The sequence below is a fragment of the Dermacentor variabilis genome, chromosome 2 (assembly GCF_050947875.1).
Source record: "Dermacentor variabilis isolate Ectoservices chromosome 2, ASM5094787v1, whole genome shotgun sequence".
NCBI classification, from domain to species: domain Eukaryota; kingdom Metazoa; phylum Arthropoda; class Arachnida; order Ixodida; family Ixodidae; genus Dermacentor; species Dermacentor variabilis.
The window spans coordinates 181,272,154-181,288,658 of NC_134569.1; the positions used below are offsets into that span (position 1 = coordinate 181,272,154).

Below are 16,505 nucleotides of genomic sequence, written 5' to 3' on the forward strand. Positions count from 1 at the left end.
CGGTATCAGTCGGTCGCTGCTAGCGCTGGGGGGATGAAAGGGGGGCGGAGCTGGTTACGAGGCCGACGACGACGCCGACGCGAAACCCAGGAACGGACGCCAAAGAGCTGCGCTCTAAAACGGTGCATCTTTACGGCATGTTTGATGGCGCGTACCTCGAAACTGGTGTCGTTATGGGAATTCAAATCAGGTGGTATAGACGCCTTGCAAACTCACCGGCTACAATTCGGAAATTACAATATGTGTCGTAAATTAATTATTTCGAAACATAATTAGCAGATTTTTGTTACTTAGTTGAATATGTGTTTCGATTTCTCGTACAAATAATGCCCGCCTCTCTGAATAATCCAGCTCCAGGACTAGAATTACGTTATATGGAAAAGGATATCTTTTAAAAATTCCATGGAACTCAAAAATGATCACCCTGCATATTTAGATCAGCAACATGATGACAAACCTGGCAGCGATGTGAGGCCGATTAAAAGTGTGCGGCTGAAGCAAGCTTTGATGGCCTTCGGCATAAACGCGTAAACGCGATACACCTGGCAGACCGTTTATGACCAATATGTTCAGCTGCGAGAGAAATCTCACGCTGTTCAGAACGCCGCTTTCCCTCTGCTAACCCTCCTAATTTGGGGGAAAAAAAAGAAAACAATATTCGATAAGGCCTATCAAAGATATCATGGGCTTACTTCGCTAAAGTTAACAAGTTCATTGAGAATTGGTTTATAAAAGAAATAGTAAAGCAATAATCTTGGTGATAGATATTGTAGATCAGGAAATATGGCGTACGTATGCGGCTACATTTCGTACAGATATACGAAATGTAGCTGTCATTTAGCAACCGACAGTCGGCCGATCTGGTGTTTCAACACAAGGCCGTCGTGATCATGCTGGCAGGCGCGATTGTTGGGTTGGCGCTCGTGTCGTCATTGGTGTCTAAAATGTCCCACAGCAAAGTCCTTTCGTTGCCGGTCGTGTCGGTCTATAGGGCGTGCGGGGCAACACGGACAGCCGAACATTCCTGTACTTCATCAGTATCGTATCCATGGACATGTTGCACTTACTTACTTCCGATGTTAACGCCTTAGCACGCGATGCTGTAAATGTCGTTGCACTTATTTATTCATTTAGTTAGTTTTTTTTCTTTTTTTGCTATTTATCTTATTCCTGTGAACAATTTCTTTCACACATTGCGAACAATGCTTTCTCACTGGTGCATTGCGCCTCTCGGGAAGGCGTAAAAAATCAACGCCGAGATGAAACTCACTTTTAACGCCAAGAAAGTAGGGCAACGTGTCCTTCAGCACCTTCCTTTAGAAGCGGCATTCTAACTCTCCCGACACACTTTCCGTGGGAAGAGAGAAAGACAAGCCGGAATGACCCGCGAGCAGGAGGAAAGGAAGTAAAAAGTTTAGGAGAGAACAATCGCCTTCCGCCCTGGCTTTCTAATCAGGGCCGCCTTTGCGAGCAGCGGCGCACCGTTCTCCAGAAACTTTCCTCTTCCGTCGAAAACTGGGACGCCGGTCCTCGCGCCGCACATCTGTCAGGCTCCCGCGGCCGCATATCCTTGCTCCAGATCCTTCGCGGCCTTCATCCCCCGCATCCGTGCGACCTTCGCTTCCATTCGGGAAAGAAGGGCGGGAGCCTGCTTTGGAAGCCCAGGCGGCGCGACCCGGATCCCCGCGGCCCGCTTCTTCTTCCATCGGGGCCGCCGCTTCGTTCCCTGCCAGCGGGGAACGCGAGCGAGCGTGCGCGCCGGCGAGCGGACCGCACGCACACGGGCGCTTTCAAAACCGGCAGTGACGAAGAACAAGAGCGGAGCGGGCATGGGGGCATCGATCGCCGTCGCTCGCCGGCGGCTGCGGCCGCCGACGCACACTGCGCAGTCTCGCGAGGAACCGACGGGAAACAGTGCGCGTGTAGCCTAGACGGCAGAGGGAGGCGGGGAACAAAAGAGGGGGAAAACGGGAAAGCTTTGTGCGGAGGAGGAGGCGAGCGCGACTCGCTCCAGACAGCGGCGAGGTCCTCCCCCTCAATCGCCGTCGTCCCGCCGGCCGGCTCGCTCGCTCGACAGCCAGCAGCAGCCAGCCAGCGTCTTCGTCGTTGGGGGGCGCGCACCCCGCCGGTGGAACACCAGTGGCACACCCGCCGCTGGCCGGACGGCGCGGAAGGGTGTGCTGCGCGCGCTTTTCTCGCGCTCGACGCCGCCGCCGCCGCCGAGCCGTAGTACTACTATGCTCGCGTCGTCGACGCCGCCGCAGACGGCGGCCGTGACGGCTTTTTACCCGGCCCGGCCCGCCAGCGCCACGGGCGTCGCGCCGTCCGCCAAGCCGCCTGCCAAGGTAAACTTGATAATACTGCGGGCCCCCTGTCCTGCCTCCCCCACCACTACTCGCGCGCTCCGGCCCGCTGTCGCGTCGTGAGCCGGCGCCTTTGGCCCGTATGGTTTCGCGTCCATCTTTTCTTTCCCTAACCAGCGCCAACTCGCGCCGCCGCCATGAGCGCTGGTTAGTGCAGTCAGAAGGGCACGCCGGCCCGCGCAGGCGATGTCAGTGCCCGAGCCTTGCTTCTCGTGTTCCCGAGACACTCATCCGTGCTTGTCGAGCCGAATCAAGGCCGCCGCTGAATGTTTGCGTTTTACGGAGTCTCGGTACTCCTTCTCGACATCCGCCAAATGTGCGGAGGTCAATGCGTACAATGCATGTTTTTCCTCTTGACATGCGTCTATTGTGTTGAGGTAAGTGTTGCCGATGGTGGGACAGGCGCGAATTGACCGGCGTTCTGTGGACAAGGGCATCTCTTCGTTTCACTGTTCCAGGCTTGAGTAGTCTCTTCGCAGACAGGCTCAGACAAATTCTGACATCAGCTTCCGAAATACTATCGACACAGTAGTATAGACGCATTGAGATATTTTGACAGTTGGGTAACATTTTGAATACCGTCACCGCGTTTTTATTATTCGAGAGCCCTCCTGTCATTACACATGTACGAGCGCAGCTGCATTGCGAAACGTCCTTGACAAGTCTGCGCGACTTGTCATATCGATGACAAGTCATCGCATCAATGCCCTTAGCTTCCTTTTGCCCAGTGGACTTCGCTGTCACATTAGCTAAGCTTGCAAGAAGCATTCCTCGAAGCTCGCTGACGCCCAGCGTGCGTATGAGAAATGGTCGCTGGTGCGGTATTGATCACACCCTGCCGCGAGCAAGATGGAGCGCCGAATTCACTGGGGACTGGGGAAGAGGCAGGGGGAGCAGGGGGCGGGGGGCGAAGAGGTTTGTTAGAAGAGGAAGTGAAGTATTGAGGACCCAGAGCGGCGTCTGGGTGTTGAAATACCGGCGGTGGCGCGGTCCCCTGTCTATATTTCCGGATTCCTTCTTCCGGGGACAGCCGTATTGCTCTACGAGGTCAGCTTAGTTTACAAACACGACAACCACCCAAAAGGCCGCTCCGGAATCTTTGCTAACTTCTGAGATTGCTGTCAGTCCTTCGCAGTTTTACAACCATACTACGTAATCGGCCTTGCAAAATTAAGCCCGCCCGATATCGGCAATTGTCGCATTAGTACATGTCTCCGTAGAGCTTCATCTTGGATGGAATGCTTACGTGCATAATTTACTGCTTTAATGCGCCGAACATATGGGAACAAGCAGACACATTGTGCTAGACCATCATGAGCTTCATTTTATTTTTTCTACAGCCGTAACTGTTAAGTTTACTTCAGGCACTCCTCATTGTCCCTGCTGCAGCTATCTTCATCGTGTTTGTTTGCAAGACGAATATGCGCCCAGAAAACGCTCTTGATCCCCGCCGATGCCGGGTTTGCAACCCGTAAGCCGTCGTGCCATTGCCTTCTTCCTAAAATCGCCGTCGTGCCGTCCTCGTCGTTATTGACGTTATGAAGGTCGTTGTCAATGTCGTCGTCAGGATGGTTGTCGCTTTGTTCAGTGGCATCTGGTGTTTTGATTCTGAAGTGGCGCTTTGAAGATTTTTTCTATCGCTGTTTGGGGCTGCCTTCCCCTTCGTTGATTATAAGGTCTCAAGCAAGCTACAGCGGATGACCACATTGTTGAATTTTCTCGGAGATTGTCCACCGGCAGCGGTCAACCTTCCACGATTTATAAAAGCGGTCAAGTGGGCCGCGGAAGCTTCAGCAGAACCTTGTGAGAGTAGGCGGCTTTATCATTAGAACGGATCTTCGCTTACCGTCCTTCCGGCTAGCGTGTCGCCTGATGAGGCGCGGCAGAAAGGCGGTGATTTCGCATTGTTATAAGGTGCTTCTCCCAGCAATGCGAGTAACACGCAGTCAGTTTGTCTGCAAGGCGACAAAGAAGCCACGTGAACGCGCCCTCGCGCCCCGCTCAGTTGGCTGTGTAGCAAATCGAGGACAGCTGTCTCCCCTCAACTGTCGGCTTGAACGCTGTCCGCATGCGCACTAGCGTTTACTCGTAGCAGATATGCGCAAATCGTTAGGAGATATCCGATTGGGGGCTGGTGAGAAGGGGAGGAGGCAGTTTGTAAATATTTTAGCTTTAGGTATCGATCGAATGAATAATGATAAGCTCAAAATGCACACTACGGAATAATAGCTGTCACGTAGTGCCCCTATACGCCAGAAATGCACCCATCGTAACAAACACTGGTCATAAGCCCAAACTTAGCAGCTGCGTTTTTCTCAGATGTCACGAGTTCATTTGGTATCCTTAGTAATACTTCCGGTTTACCATTGTCTACTACCATTGTCTATATTATCTAGCAGCGTGTTCACGTTCATGTTATTTGTAGATGAGTTTTACTTCAGCTCAATACGCATCATGTTGTACTCTACAATACTGATGTCCGGTGATTGTACTTTGCCCCTGTGGGACTCGAACGTTTTCACCATGTGTCGTTTGCGTTCGTTGTCTCCAGACATACGGATGCACCTGCCGCCTGGGTTACCACGGCGTGAACCGACCATGCTATACTGTCTGTGGCTAGGCGTTGCCTTTACGAACTCGTATGCTTTCCTTATTGGAATGGCCAACAGCCCCACGTGCGACACATGCAACAGCGATGAGATGCTCGCACGTATTATCCGTGTCTGCCCGCGATATAGCGCCCAGAGGCAAGGGATGTGCAGAGTACTGGACCAGTTGGACAATCGTCCACTATCAGAACTCACAGCTTTTGGTCAGTGCTCCGAAAAAACATCCGCGTTGAAGGCCTTACTCGCGTTATTGGGGTTCCTGCGGTCTACGGGGCTTCACGATAGACTTTAAGAACGCCGCCCCCTACCGCTCTATAGTGTACGCACTTTGTTCGTGCTCGTCTCTCGTTCTCTCTATCTCCCCTTCCACTCTCTTTCTCTTTTTATTCCCTTTAGACCTTCCCCCCGTGCAGGGTTTCCAACCGGAACTGCCTCTGGTTAACCTCCCTGCCTTTCTCTGTGTTCGTCTATCTATCTATCTATCTATCTATCTATCCATCTATCTATCTATCTATCTATCTATCTATCTATCTATCTATCTATCTATCTATCTATCTATCTATCTATCTATCTATCTATCTATCTAACCACCTATCTAACCACCTATCTATCTCTAGAATACTGGACAGAGAAACGCGCTACTGAATGGGTGATACACAAAGCGCTTCGGGTGTGTCGTTCCTTCATTCTTTGCCCTCTCCCTTGTGGTGCGCTACGCGTCGTCCGCGTTTCACTGCGACAGTTAACATACTGCTTTCGCTGTAGCATCGTTGGTACCTTAGACGGAAGTTTGCCGAATTTGATGAGTTTATAGTCGCCTTAACCACAATTTTGCCGTTATTGGAGTATTAGCGACATTTTAGTGGTGTTTTAGGAGACGTGCATAGTCTGGCATATTTTCCACATGGGACTTTAGCGAAGTTCAATGCTTCGCCGCCATTTTTCTTTTTTAAATTATTTTTTTATTATTTATTTTTTTACCAAGGAGCATACATAGTGCTTTCATTTGCGGCTGCTTCTAAAAACAGCTTGTTAGTGAGCCATCTGGCCGCATCGAAGCCGCCCTTTTTTTATAGGCAAAGCGCAATATTGAGATCTGATAGCGTTCTAGAAGATTTAGAGCTGCTTTCTCTTTTGACATTCCGACCGTTCACTCGCCACCGCAGGGGATAATATAAATTCATATATGTAGTTACAAGTATAATAAGGTAGACGTATAGGAACAATTACAACACAAAAAGGGCAAAATTCCGATCAAGCAGTCATCATCATCACTTAGCGACTTTTCACTAAAAATTAAATGTTTTGGGGCCTGGTGATCCTTCCCTCTTACCTCCTCTACCCCTAAACGATGGCTTAAATACTGCATTGCAGCGCACTATTTAGGCGATTTTGTTCATTGAATCAAGGTCTCAGACTGACTCTACGTTTAGGATAGCTGTCGCTATATAGAACACATAGCGCAGTGTAAACACACTACATTATAGGATGTGCTAATTATATATATATATATATATATATATATATATATATATATATATATATATATATATATATATATATATATATATGAGCAGCCTTTAAGGTCAAGCCGACAGGCTCCAGCGTTCACTACGGAGCCACTTATTAAAATAGAGACGTTCGTGCTTTTTTTTTTTTTATTTCGAGCGTCCTGAGAAGAATACCGGAGCGTGCTGTTGTGAACCTGACTGTGCAGTTTATACGGATGTAATCAGTGCGTTTCTTAATACGTAGTACTAACTTTAAGCAGTCAGTGGCGCAGGAGGGGGAGGGGGGGGGAGGTGAACTGTTATTGTTAGACATGTGTCTATAGAAGTTGATTACATCATGAGGGATGCAGGCTGCTCCTTTTCGCTTAGCCACACAGTATTAGCCCTGAGAACGAACTACAGGGGCGCTACAAGCGCCGCTCGCGTGACGTCAGGGCAAGCACTCGCGCTTGTCGTCTGCTGCAGTTCGGGAGGTGTCCGGGCGCCTTCTGCTGTGTTTTCGTTTGTGCGCTCTCGTTCCCTCTGCTTGTATACTCATGTCGATCGTCTCAAATATATCTTTACGACGTCTTCGTTCGGGAAAATTTATTCAAAGAGCTTATTTCTTAGACGACAACACAGTTCTCAAAGGCAACGCTACAGTGCCAGCCGAACGAGCGCAGACCAGCCCATTGCGGCTTTTTCATACGCGGATCGACAACCGCAAAAACAAAGCATATAAGAATCCAGTTACGATACCATACCTGCAGCGGTGCAACAAGTATGTCACAAACGCTGGCTATGTATGACTTCTACAACATTTACCTCGATTTTAATCTGCCACAACAGGTTTGCTCACGACGAGTAGTTCATGGTATAATATCGAAGTTTTGCATTTCTTCACAGAAACGCTCGGCAGTAACACTGGGACTTAACTAACACTGCAGTTTACATTCCACCAGCCCCACTTGCTTATTCAACTACTTCTCAAAATTAGGCGGTTTCTCACGTGTTTAATGGCGGTAACTTGAAGTAAAGCTAATTGAGGCTTATAGCTATTTGCAGAATACGAAAAGGAATGTACCAATATATATTCCCTTTACCGTGCTACACGTTCAACTTACTTGAGCAATTTACTGTGGTTTGTTGCGTGAGGAATATACATGACGAATCTGTTTGGCGATCTGACACAGGCCGCTCTGTCCAAATTTTTTAGTGAAATATGCCTTTTGGACTGTATGGCTGCAGCGAGAATGACGCCGCACCGTCATTCATTAGTAGTATGGGACATATTGAAGATATAATTCCCCGGTGGAGGGTAAAAAATCAAGTGAAATATGTAAGGCTTGATATATCTTCCTCACGAAGGTTTGCGAGGTTCTATTTTATGTACTGACGAAGCGAATAGTTCTCCGGTTGTAGAGTTAAACAATGCTGGATCGAGACATGCATGGTGAAGCAGAATGCTTGAATTTTCCTTTTCTAGGCAGCCTAAGCTGCGCTGCAGTACTCGAGTATAGTTTAGGCATTGCAATTGGCGCTGTAAAAAACTGCTTTATGGTTTCAATTCAAACTTGTACGGCACTGATGGGTTTCGCAAACAATGCGTGCCTCGCCATAAATACAGTCGGTTGCTACCGTTGTTTGAGGTCTGCGCCATATTGTGGATAAAGGCTACTGAGGGCTACCATGAAACGTTTCATTGCTTGCTATTAATTGGCTCTTGATCTTAACCACGAAACTTTTCTTTCAGGTGATTGCTACTATAGTATTTGTGAATTAGCTATGTAAATAATCTACATGACACGCCGTCGTGTTAGCAGCCATGAGCAATTCCTTTTATGAGGGCTTGTTCCAGAGAGCGGTGGAAGTAGTAGCAAACATTTTCATACGAAATGCGCGCCTCATTCTTTTACGCATTAATAAAGTGCCCATATTTGACAAGAACAACTCAGCAGAGTAATAAGACTCTCTCTCTCTCTCATGTAAATTACAGTCACTGCAGTTCTCTTTACTCAGGCAGCTTTGTCACTAAGTTGTAACGCTCGATCTTGTTTTCTTGCATATGATGTGGAGCGTTTGGGCTCTTGCCTAAGGTAGTTTGCAACACGACTGATACAATATGGCATCTGGCCAGGCATCCAAGCACGTCACGAACGTTTCGTTCAGAATCAACATGTCCCAGCAAAGTGATTTCAAGAAACAAATCCGATGTTATCGATGTTATGTTTCTGCTTCTCCTTTTTTATCGATTTAATAATGTACTGGAGAGAGCCAAAAAGTACAGCACATTTTTTTTTATTGACACCTCTTTCGCTTTCCTATCTATTGCCAGCATGGTCTTTTATGGTATAAGTACGTACATGCTACAGCGGAAGACGCTGACTTCTACGCTGTCAGTCATGTGAAGGCAAGCGTTGTCGGAAGGTTCTATTTTGGCTTGACTACACGAGGAAAAAAGAATGAATACTAGTGCTGGTATAGACTAGGTGAAGAGAACACCAGACGAGACTCGATGCTTTATGGAAACCAGTATGTAGCGTTGTTATAGCATATGTATGCACGTCCATTTCTCGTGTCCTCATAATCTTTGGTCATTGTTGTTCGCCCTCCCCCTCCCTTTTTTTTCTGTTCGTGTGCATAGTAGTAGGCCAGAGCATACTAGCTCAGGCCTTTTTCTACAATAAAGTCTTCTCTCTCTCTCTCGTCTAACAAAGCGAAACGAACAGTGTGGCAATGACTGCGTTCCTCCTTTCGTTGCGCGCAGAGCCACCTGGGCGCACCCGTGGGTGGCGGCGGCGGCGGCGGGCGCATGGTGGGCCCACCCATGTACCAGCCACCGGCAAGCGTCTACGACGAGGACCCGGGCATCATGTCCGAGGTGGAGACCTCGGCCACGGGCCTGCGCCGGGCCACCAAGGCCCGCGCCAGCCTGCCCGTCGTCCGCACGCCGTCCAAGACGCAGGAGCGGCCACTCGGTAATAATGGCAACCCCCCCCCCCTCGTTGCGTATTCATATAGAGTCCAGCGGTGATACAAACAGGCCGGTACTTCCCTTCTTGCGCTATGTGTCCGAAAAGACGATATAACGTGGAGCGCCAAACTGGCGTTACGTTGACGAAGATTTGCCCTATGCGGCGTCAATTCGAACCCCACTCTATACAATTCCGGCAAGTAATTTTTTTGGCTCTTCAACAGCCCTCACGCATTAGAGTTTTCGTCCACATAGGTGCAAATAATGCTTGATTTTAGAATTGCAGCGACACAGCAAGTTGGGCGAGCTGATTTCCGTTCGTTACTAATGTAAAGAAGAGCGCAAAAGGTGGCACGAGGACAAGGTTGAAGACAGGGGGAACGCTCGTCCTGTCTTCAAGCTTGTCCTCGTTCTCCACTTTTGTGCTCTTTGCATTCATTACGCACCCTGATTTACTTTAGTTCTGACTACATTGCGTAGGGAAGGAGCTTAGCAATGGCAGTTGTATGTTATACGATATTTTCAGGTCTGTATAATATGCGGCACAGGGAAGGGTTCTGAGCGTAGTTTGGTGTAAGGATTAACGGCGTGCCTATTGGCGATATGAGGAGCGCAGGTGACACCGGGCTCTGCTGCAACGCTGCAGATGACTTACCACAGAATATTGAACATTTGAAGTGACCAAGTTATAAGAGTAGCCTAAAAACTTAGGATGCATAAATGTAATGTTCAGTGGCCTGCTAAGGTAAAAAAAATATTTCGTTAACGCTAATAAGTCTTACTAAATTATGAATGTTTAGTTACTTCTGGGCAATATAGTTGAGGGCGACCTAGATCGTGAGAATGCAATTCGCAGAAAATCATTAATTGGCTTCGAGTCGTCTGGCACGTACCGCCTAGTCCTTAACAGCAGCTTACTGGTATCCTTGAAAAAGAAAATACAGAGTAACCGTATTATTCCAATAGAAAAACATAGGCGACATGAATTAGAAGAATTCTCTGCTGCAATTTAAGAGAGAGAGAGAGAGAGAGAGAGAGAGAGATAAGACATCGACAGGGAGCAGTGGAGCGGGAAATAATAGGTAATATTATTATTAATCTTATTAACGATATGAAACACGGCTGTACGGACTACATGGGGAACACAGGTACCTAATTTTATATTTTAGTTTAACCAGGCATAATGCCCAAACACAGTTCCGCAGCAAGGATAATTATAATGACTTCTTTAATTTTCACCACGGTCAGTACGGTTGCACAGAAAACAACGAAATGTTGAGTCAAAGTGTAATACTAAATAAATTAATCAATCAATAATTGGTTCGCTTAACTAACAGCAAATGAAAACTCGCTCCGGAGTATGGAAAACACTGCTATAGGCTATCTTCAAGCATTTCGTGGTTTAAATCAGAATTTCGAGGCATCCAACTCAGCGTACCATACACGATACGTTGGGCATTAGAGGGTTAAAAGGAAGATGTGAAGTTGGGCTGATCAGGAAACGCGTATAGAGCATATAATCGGTGTTTCACTGTGGTAACAGAAGCGGTGGGCAGGCAAAAGGAACGCAGTCAAAAGAAACAAGACAGCTAGGTAAAGTGACGACACTATGCATAGGATGTCTGCTAGGATATTGTGGAATCGGCCGAAGCAGGGTAGCTGGCAGGCGTTGTCGCACACGTCTCGGAGTATCTCATTCGTCTTGTTGCGGACTAAATAGGCGAACGACGATGAGCATTGTGATGATGATGATGATGATGATGGTGGTGGTGGTGGTGACGATGATTACTACTACTACTACTACTACTACTACTACTACTACTACTACTACTACTACTACTACTACTACGATGATGATGATGATGATAAAAGCGAGTTAACGATCTGGGGTAGCTTACCTCTACCCTTGAAAAGTGTACTGTCATTGCATTCTACCGGTATTTGCGTATGGGGACGGAAGCTTTGAGGTTAGCAAGGAAGCTCGACATGAAAATGAGGACCGCCCAAGGAGCGATGGAACGAAAAGATGAAATGACGAGAGTAGCGTTAAGACATGTGTGTGACCCGCCTAGTTCATCGCGAGAAACAGCGCGCCAGAGGACGGAGTGCAGAAAGAAGAAACAGACACAAGCGTTCATAAGTATCCCCCTGCGCTGTTCCACGTTACTTAAGTGTTATTGTAAGGCCTACCGAACGTGCAAAATGCGCGGAAACGTATTGCACGCGCGCTGATCACAGCGACGCTAACTCGTTGCGCAGTCTGGTGCAACTGCAAGACAGACAAAAGAAAAAAAACACAGAAAAAAATAAAGGAAAGGCTACGCGTGAACCATATGCACTTTCTTTTTGTCTGCGCAATCCGGCTTACCGGATTTGCGCTCTATAACCAGCTAGCCCAAATATCGGCTCGCTTAACCACGGGGAATAGGGCGTAGACGTAGTGGTTGTGGAAGCTCTATGTGTTCTGAAAGTACCATTGGAAACCCGTAAACAGTCAGTGCTTCCGACACGGAACGATCAGGTCACAGGAGAAACTAAAGAAGGGCTTCCGAAAACGATCGCGGACACTGGGCAAATGTGGCGCAATGTGCCCGAGTTTCACGAACTTCTACATATCTTGCTAAGCAGTAAATATCGCTAACATAAGAATGACCAGTGAAAAAAAAAGTATTCTGTGGTGTTCGCACGGAAAGCATATGTCAGCACGGATCAAATAATCGTCAGCAAAAATGCCGCTCACCTTGATGCATCTCGCCATTTTTCTCATCCCTTACCTTTGAGAAAAGCAAAAGAAAGAAAAAAGAAAGATTGAAAAAAAGAATTCACAGAACGCTGCGTGCGTTGTTCGTAATCGCTATAAGCGCTAAATGATGTCGAAGGTAATTAGCGCTCATTAACCTTCGATTATGGACGGAAATTTTCCGCGAAAGCAGTCTGGTGTAATAACAACGCTAGAGCCGACCTAGTAGAAGACCCAAAAATCGAAATCTATGACATCCTCTGCAGCGGAACGATAGCTTTTTTTAAATTTATTTGTTCCCAGAATCTTCGCGGTAGAGCATGTTAAACACTGTGATAATCTCAGAAACGAACCGAAAAAAGCACGACAGGCAAACGGAATTTGCTCATTCTCTGCTAGCAGTTTTCATAAGAATATTCTGAACCCGTTGGAACTCAAGCAAGTTCAGCGAATACGCCGTCAGAAGCAATTTACAATCTGCTGTCTTTATTGAACCAACTACAGAAATGATTTCACAAACAACAGGCGTTTGCTAATGAACGGGCAGTCTGGCGTACGACTAGGCCCACGCTGCGCCAAGTGCATTTTTGTGCAAAGCCGATAATTTGTTTTGTTATTCCGCTGGAAGAAAATGCGCTCCCTGGGGAAGATTCTTGCCCACGAGAGTACTATAGCAAGTATCACCAAGTGAAGCTATATGACTTACATATTTGTCAAAATTGCTGTTTGAAAACAGGTAAAGGGTTCGCTCTCATTTTGGTGATAGACGAACGTTACGCTCATTTTAAAAGCCTTGTCGCGCCAACTGCAGTGTTCCTTAATGACAGAACTTTCCAGGTTTCTCGTACGGCTAACAAAACGGGAGAGCAGGCCTCAGCGCTCTTAAGTATTGTATATTGTCTGGGCGAGTTAAAATACAGTGCAAGTAGTTGAAAGTGGGACGCCCGACTGTAACAATTAGAAATAAAAATTAAATGAAGAAATGGTCGGCGTCAAACTTTTAACTACTTACATTGTCTGCTCCAGACCAGACGGGTTTCCGCGAAACTCTTGATTTCATGTGAGTACAGTATATGAACACTGCGTTCATATACACTGTCTGTAAAGGACGGACCCCAGAGGCACACTTATGCTCTACCTAATTCCGAAGTTCGTATATTAAAACTGGAACAATGAATTTAACGATTAGCACGTCCCCTGTGCAAGGATGGTATATATATATATATATATATATATATATATATATACTTCTTTCCATACACTACACTGTCTCTTTTGTGAGTCACTAAACTCCCGCAAGCCATTGTCCCGTGTGTGGCGTACCCTACGGGGTCTTTGCTCATGCCCCCAGCAACGACGCCCTTTCAGCGCCCTTGCTCTCCATCAAAACCGCCGTGAGATAGACGTTGCAGAGGAATTTTGCGCGAAAATCGCCGGTGGCACAGTTTTAGTCCCTGACATGGCTTTAAGCGACATCCCCGGTCCACGAGATACAAGTATGGAGGCTCTATGGAAGAGTTAGAGTTCCATCTAAGAAGAGTTAGAGTTAGAGTTCCAGTTATAGAAAGATTTCCATTCTCTATGGATCAGTTAGAAGCTGCTATGGCGCTCTGTAGGTGTTCGTCTTCACCAGGGCCCGATGGCATGACATATACTGCTTTGCGCCACCTAGGCCGAGAAGCACGAAGAGAACTCCTCAGCATTTTAATAGTTCATGGCAAGATGGTGTCGTCCCACATGACTGGAAGCGCAGCCGCCTGGTACCGCTTCTAAAAGCAGGAACGTCGCCACTCGAACTGGCATCATGTCGGCCTATAGCACTTGCCAGCTGCGTCGGGAAGCTCATGGAACGCATGATCATCATGCGTATCGAATGGTACCTAGAACACCACAAAATTTACTCTGACTCTATGGCGAAATTTCGACGAGGCCGTTCATCGATTGACAGTGTCATCGATCTAGTGTCATCTGTAGAACAGCGAAAATCTTGGAAACTATTATCAGTAGCGCTCTTTCTAGGCGTGAAAGGCGCTTACAACGTTTCCCATCAACCCATTCTAGACGCACTTTTGACAATTGAACTAGGAGGGCGAGTATGTCGATGGATCAGAAACTACTTGACACAAAGGTCCTTGTTCGTACGTACGGAAGATGGTCCGACTACCGACCACTACATAAGCCAAGGAGCCCCAAGGTGGTGTTCTAAGCCCTATTCTTTTCAACCTCGCACTTCTTGGGTGCCGAATCCCTACTGGAAACAGTGAGTGTCTCAATCTACGCCGACGACATCTGCATCTGGTCATCAGCGGTCACTCGCCTGCAGGTTCGTGCAAGGCTACAGAAAGCAGCAACACAGGCAGCTCACTATCTTCACACACAAGGCCTTACCATCTCAACAGAAAAATGTGCGTTAGTCGCTTTTACACGGAAAGCGATGTCTCGTTATCCAGTATGCATCAATGGCCAGCCTACCTCCTACAAGAGAAATAATCGGTTTTTGGGTGTCATTGTGGACCGGGACCTCTCTTGGAGCCCTTAGGTTGCCCACTTGAAGAAGAAGCTCACATCTATTGTTCATGTCTTCAAGTTCATCGACGGGAAAACATGGGGATCGTCAGTGGGCTCCATGCTACAGTTATATAGAGCACTTTTTATTGGATTGCTACGTTATACTTCACCCGTGCTTGCTAAAACATGCAAGTTAAATCTTCGAGAACTCCGGAGCGTGCAAGCACAGGCACTACGTGTTTGCCTAGGCCTTTCGCGGAGCCCCTCAACAGCAGGAACCATCCCATCACGACTTACATTAGCACCGACACGCTTAGGGCCCATGTTCGTCATGTTTCACGCATGCAATCAAGCTCTCTTGCCTGCCTGCCAGAACGACAAACACAGGCGTCCTTCTCCAACGAGGTCAGCATCCATCGTGCCTGTCTACCATCGGGCTTCACACCCTCAGCACGTTCAACCTCAGCTTCGTGGTGTTTAAAACAACCTCAAGTGCGTCTTACGGTTCCAGGGATAAGAAAGAAGACCGACCTGCTTACCTTGGCCCTGAAGCAAGCAGCTCTGGATTGTTTGAACACTTTCTACTTTGACCGAGTCCACACATATACGGATCGCTCTTCCACTCAGACCAGCTCCACCGGCGCAGTGGTTATACCATCACGGTCAATTAGCATCCGATACAAGATTTCTTACTTGACAACATCGACCGGGTCGGAGCTTGCTGCCCTCCGAGGTGCCGTTGATTATATTAACAACCAACCCGCTAATCGGTGGGCAATATTCTGTGATTCCAAGGCGGCCTTACAATGTCTTCTGTCATCTCTTCGTCGCGGGTCCTGTGAACAACTAGTGTCGGAGATACGAGAAATGCACCATCGTATGAACACGAAAGGACACGACGTCGTGTTTCATTGGCTGCCTGGCCATTTCGGTATCTCCGGCAATGACCTCGCTGACGAAGCTGCTAAGAAAGCACACGAAGGAGCAACCCTTGTTTATGTACCTTTATGGCGGACCGACGCAGCCCAACACCTAAGCAAGGTAGCACACCGTATGACATTAGAGAAGTGGTACACACCTGAATTCACCCAAGATCGATTGCATTCCCTCGACCCCTCTATGCAACTGCGGCTGTTACCAGGGCTTCCGCGAAATGAGGAAACAATGCTGTGCCGCTTACGCTTGGGCGTCGCTTTCACTAATACATATACGTTTTTGATTGGAATGAACGATAGCGCCGACTGCAATGCCTGCGGTGTCGAGGAAACTATAGAACATCTACTGTGCTACTGCCCATCTTTTGAAAACGAAAGACATGTCCTCTGCACAGCTCTCAGTCAGCTAGATAGAACACCGTTCACCTTGAACAAGATCTTGGGACCATGGCCTCGCATATCGCAGCCACAAAAGGCCACAAAAGCGCTGCTGCGATATTTGAAATCTACTGTATTGAGTCAGCGTATGTGATCCGCACTGAGTGACCGAACGATATCCCCAGTAGACTTTCTCTTCTTTTAATCTTTCCGTCCCCTTTTCCCTTTCCCCAGTGTAGGGTAGCCAACCGGGCTCAGTCCTGGTTAACCTCCCTACCTTTCTTTTATTATTTGCTCTCTCTCTCTCTCTCTCTGTGATTATTGAATCCAGTGCCACAGTTACGTACTACTTGTTGAATTTGTTTCTTCTCACGGAATGGCCCCCCATTTCACGCGAGGTCTGTCTGGGAATTCCTCAAACGCCTTCAAAGTCGCTAGCCTAGCTCTTACGCATCTTAACGCCCAGGTCGTTCAATGATTCTCTGGTTATCTATAAGTTTCTAGTGAT

The 16,505-nt window shown here is 47.6% G+C and overlaps 1 protein-coding gene across 2 annotated transcripts in view; it reads left to right on the plus strand.

The window, feature by feature from the left end:
• LOC142572982 (coiled-coil domain-containing protein AGAP005037) overlaps window positions 1–16,505 on the plus strand; it is a 591,568-nt gene that overhangs the window by 444,343 nt on the left and 130,720 nt on the right. For both annotated transcript variants that reach the window (XM_075682461.1, XM_075682462.1), the window contains exon 5: window positions 9,230–9,440. In XM_075682461.1, the coding sequence (XP_075538576.1) occupies window positions 9,230–9,440 (211 nt within the window). The remainder of the gene's footprint in view (window positions 1–9,229; window positions 9,441–16,505) is intronic.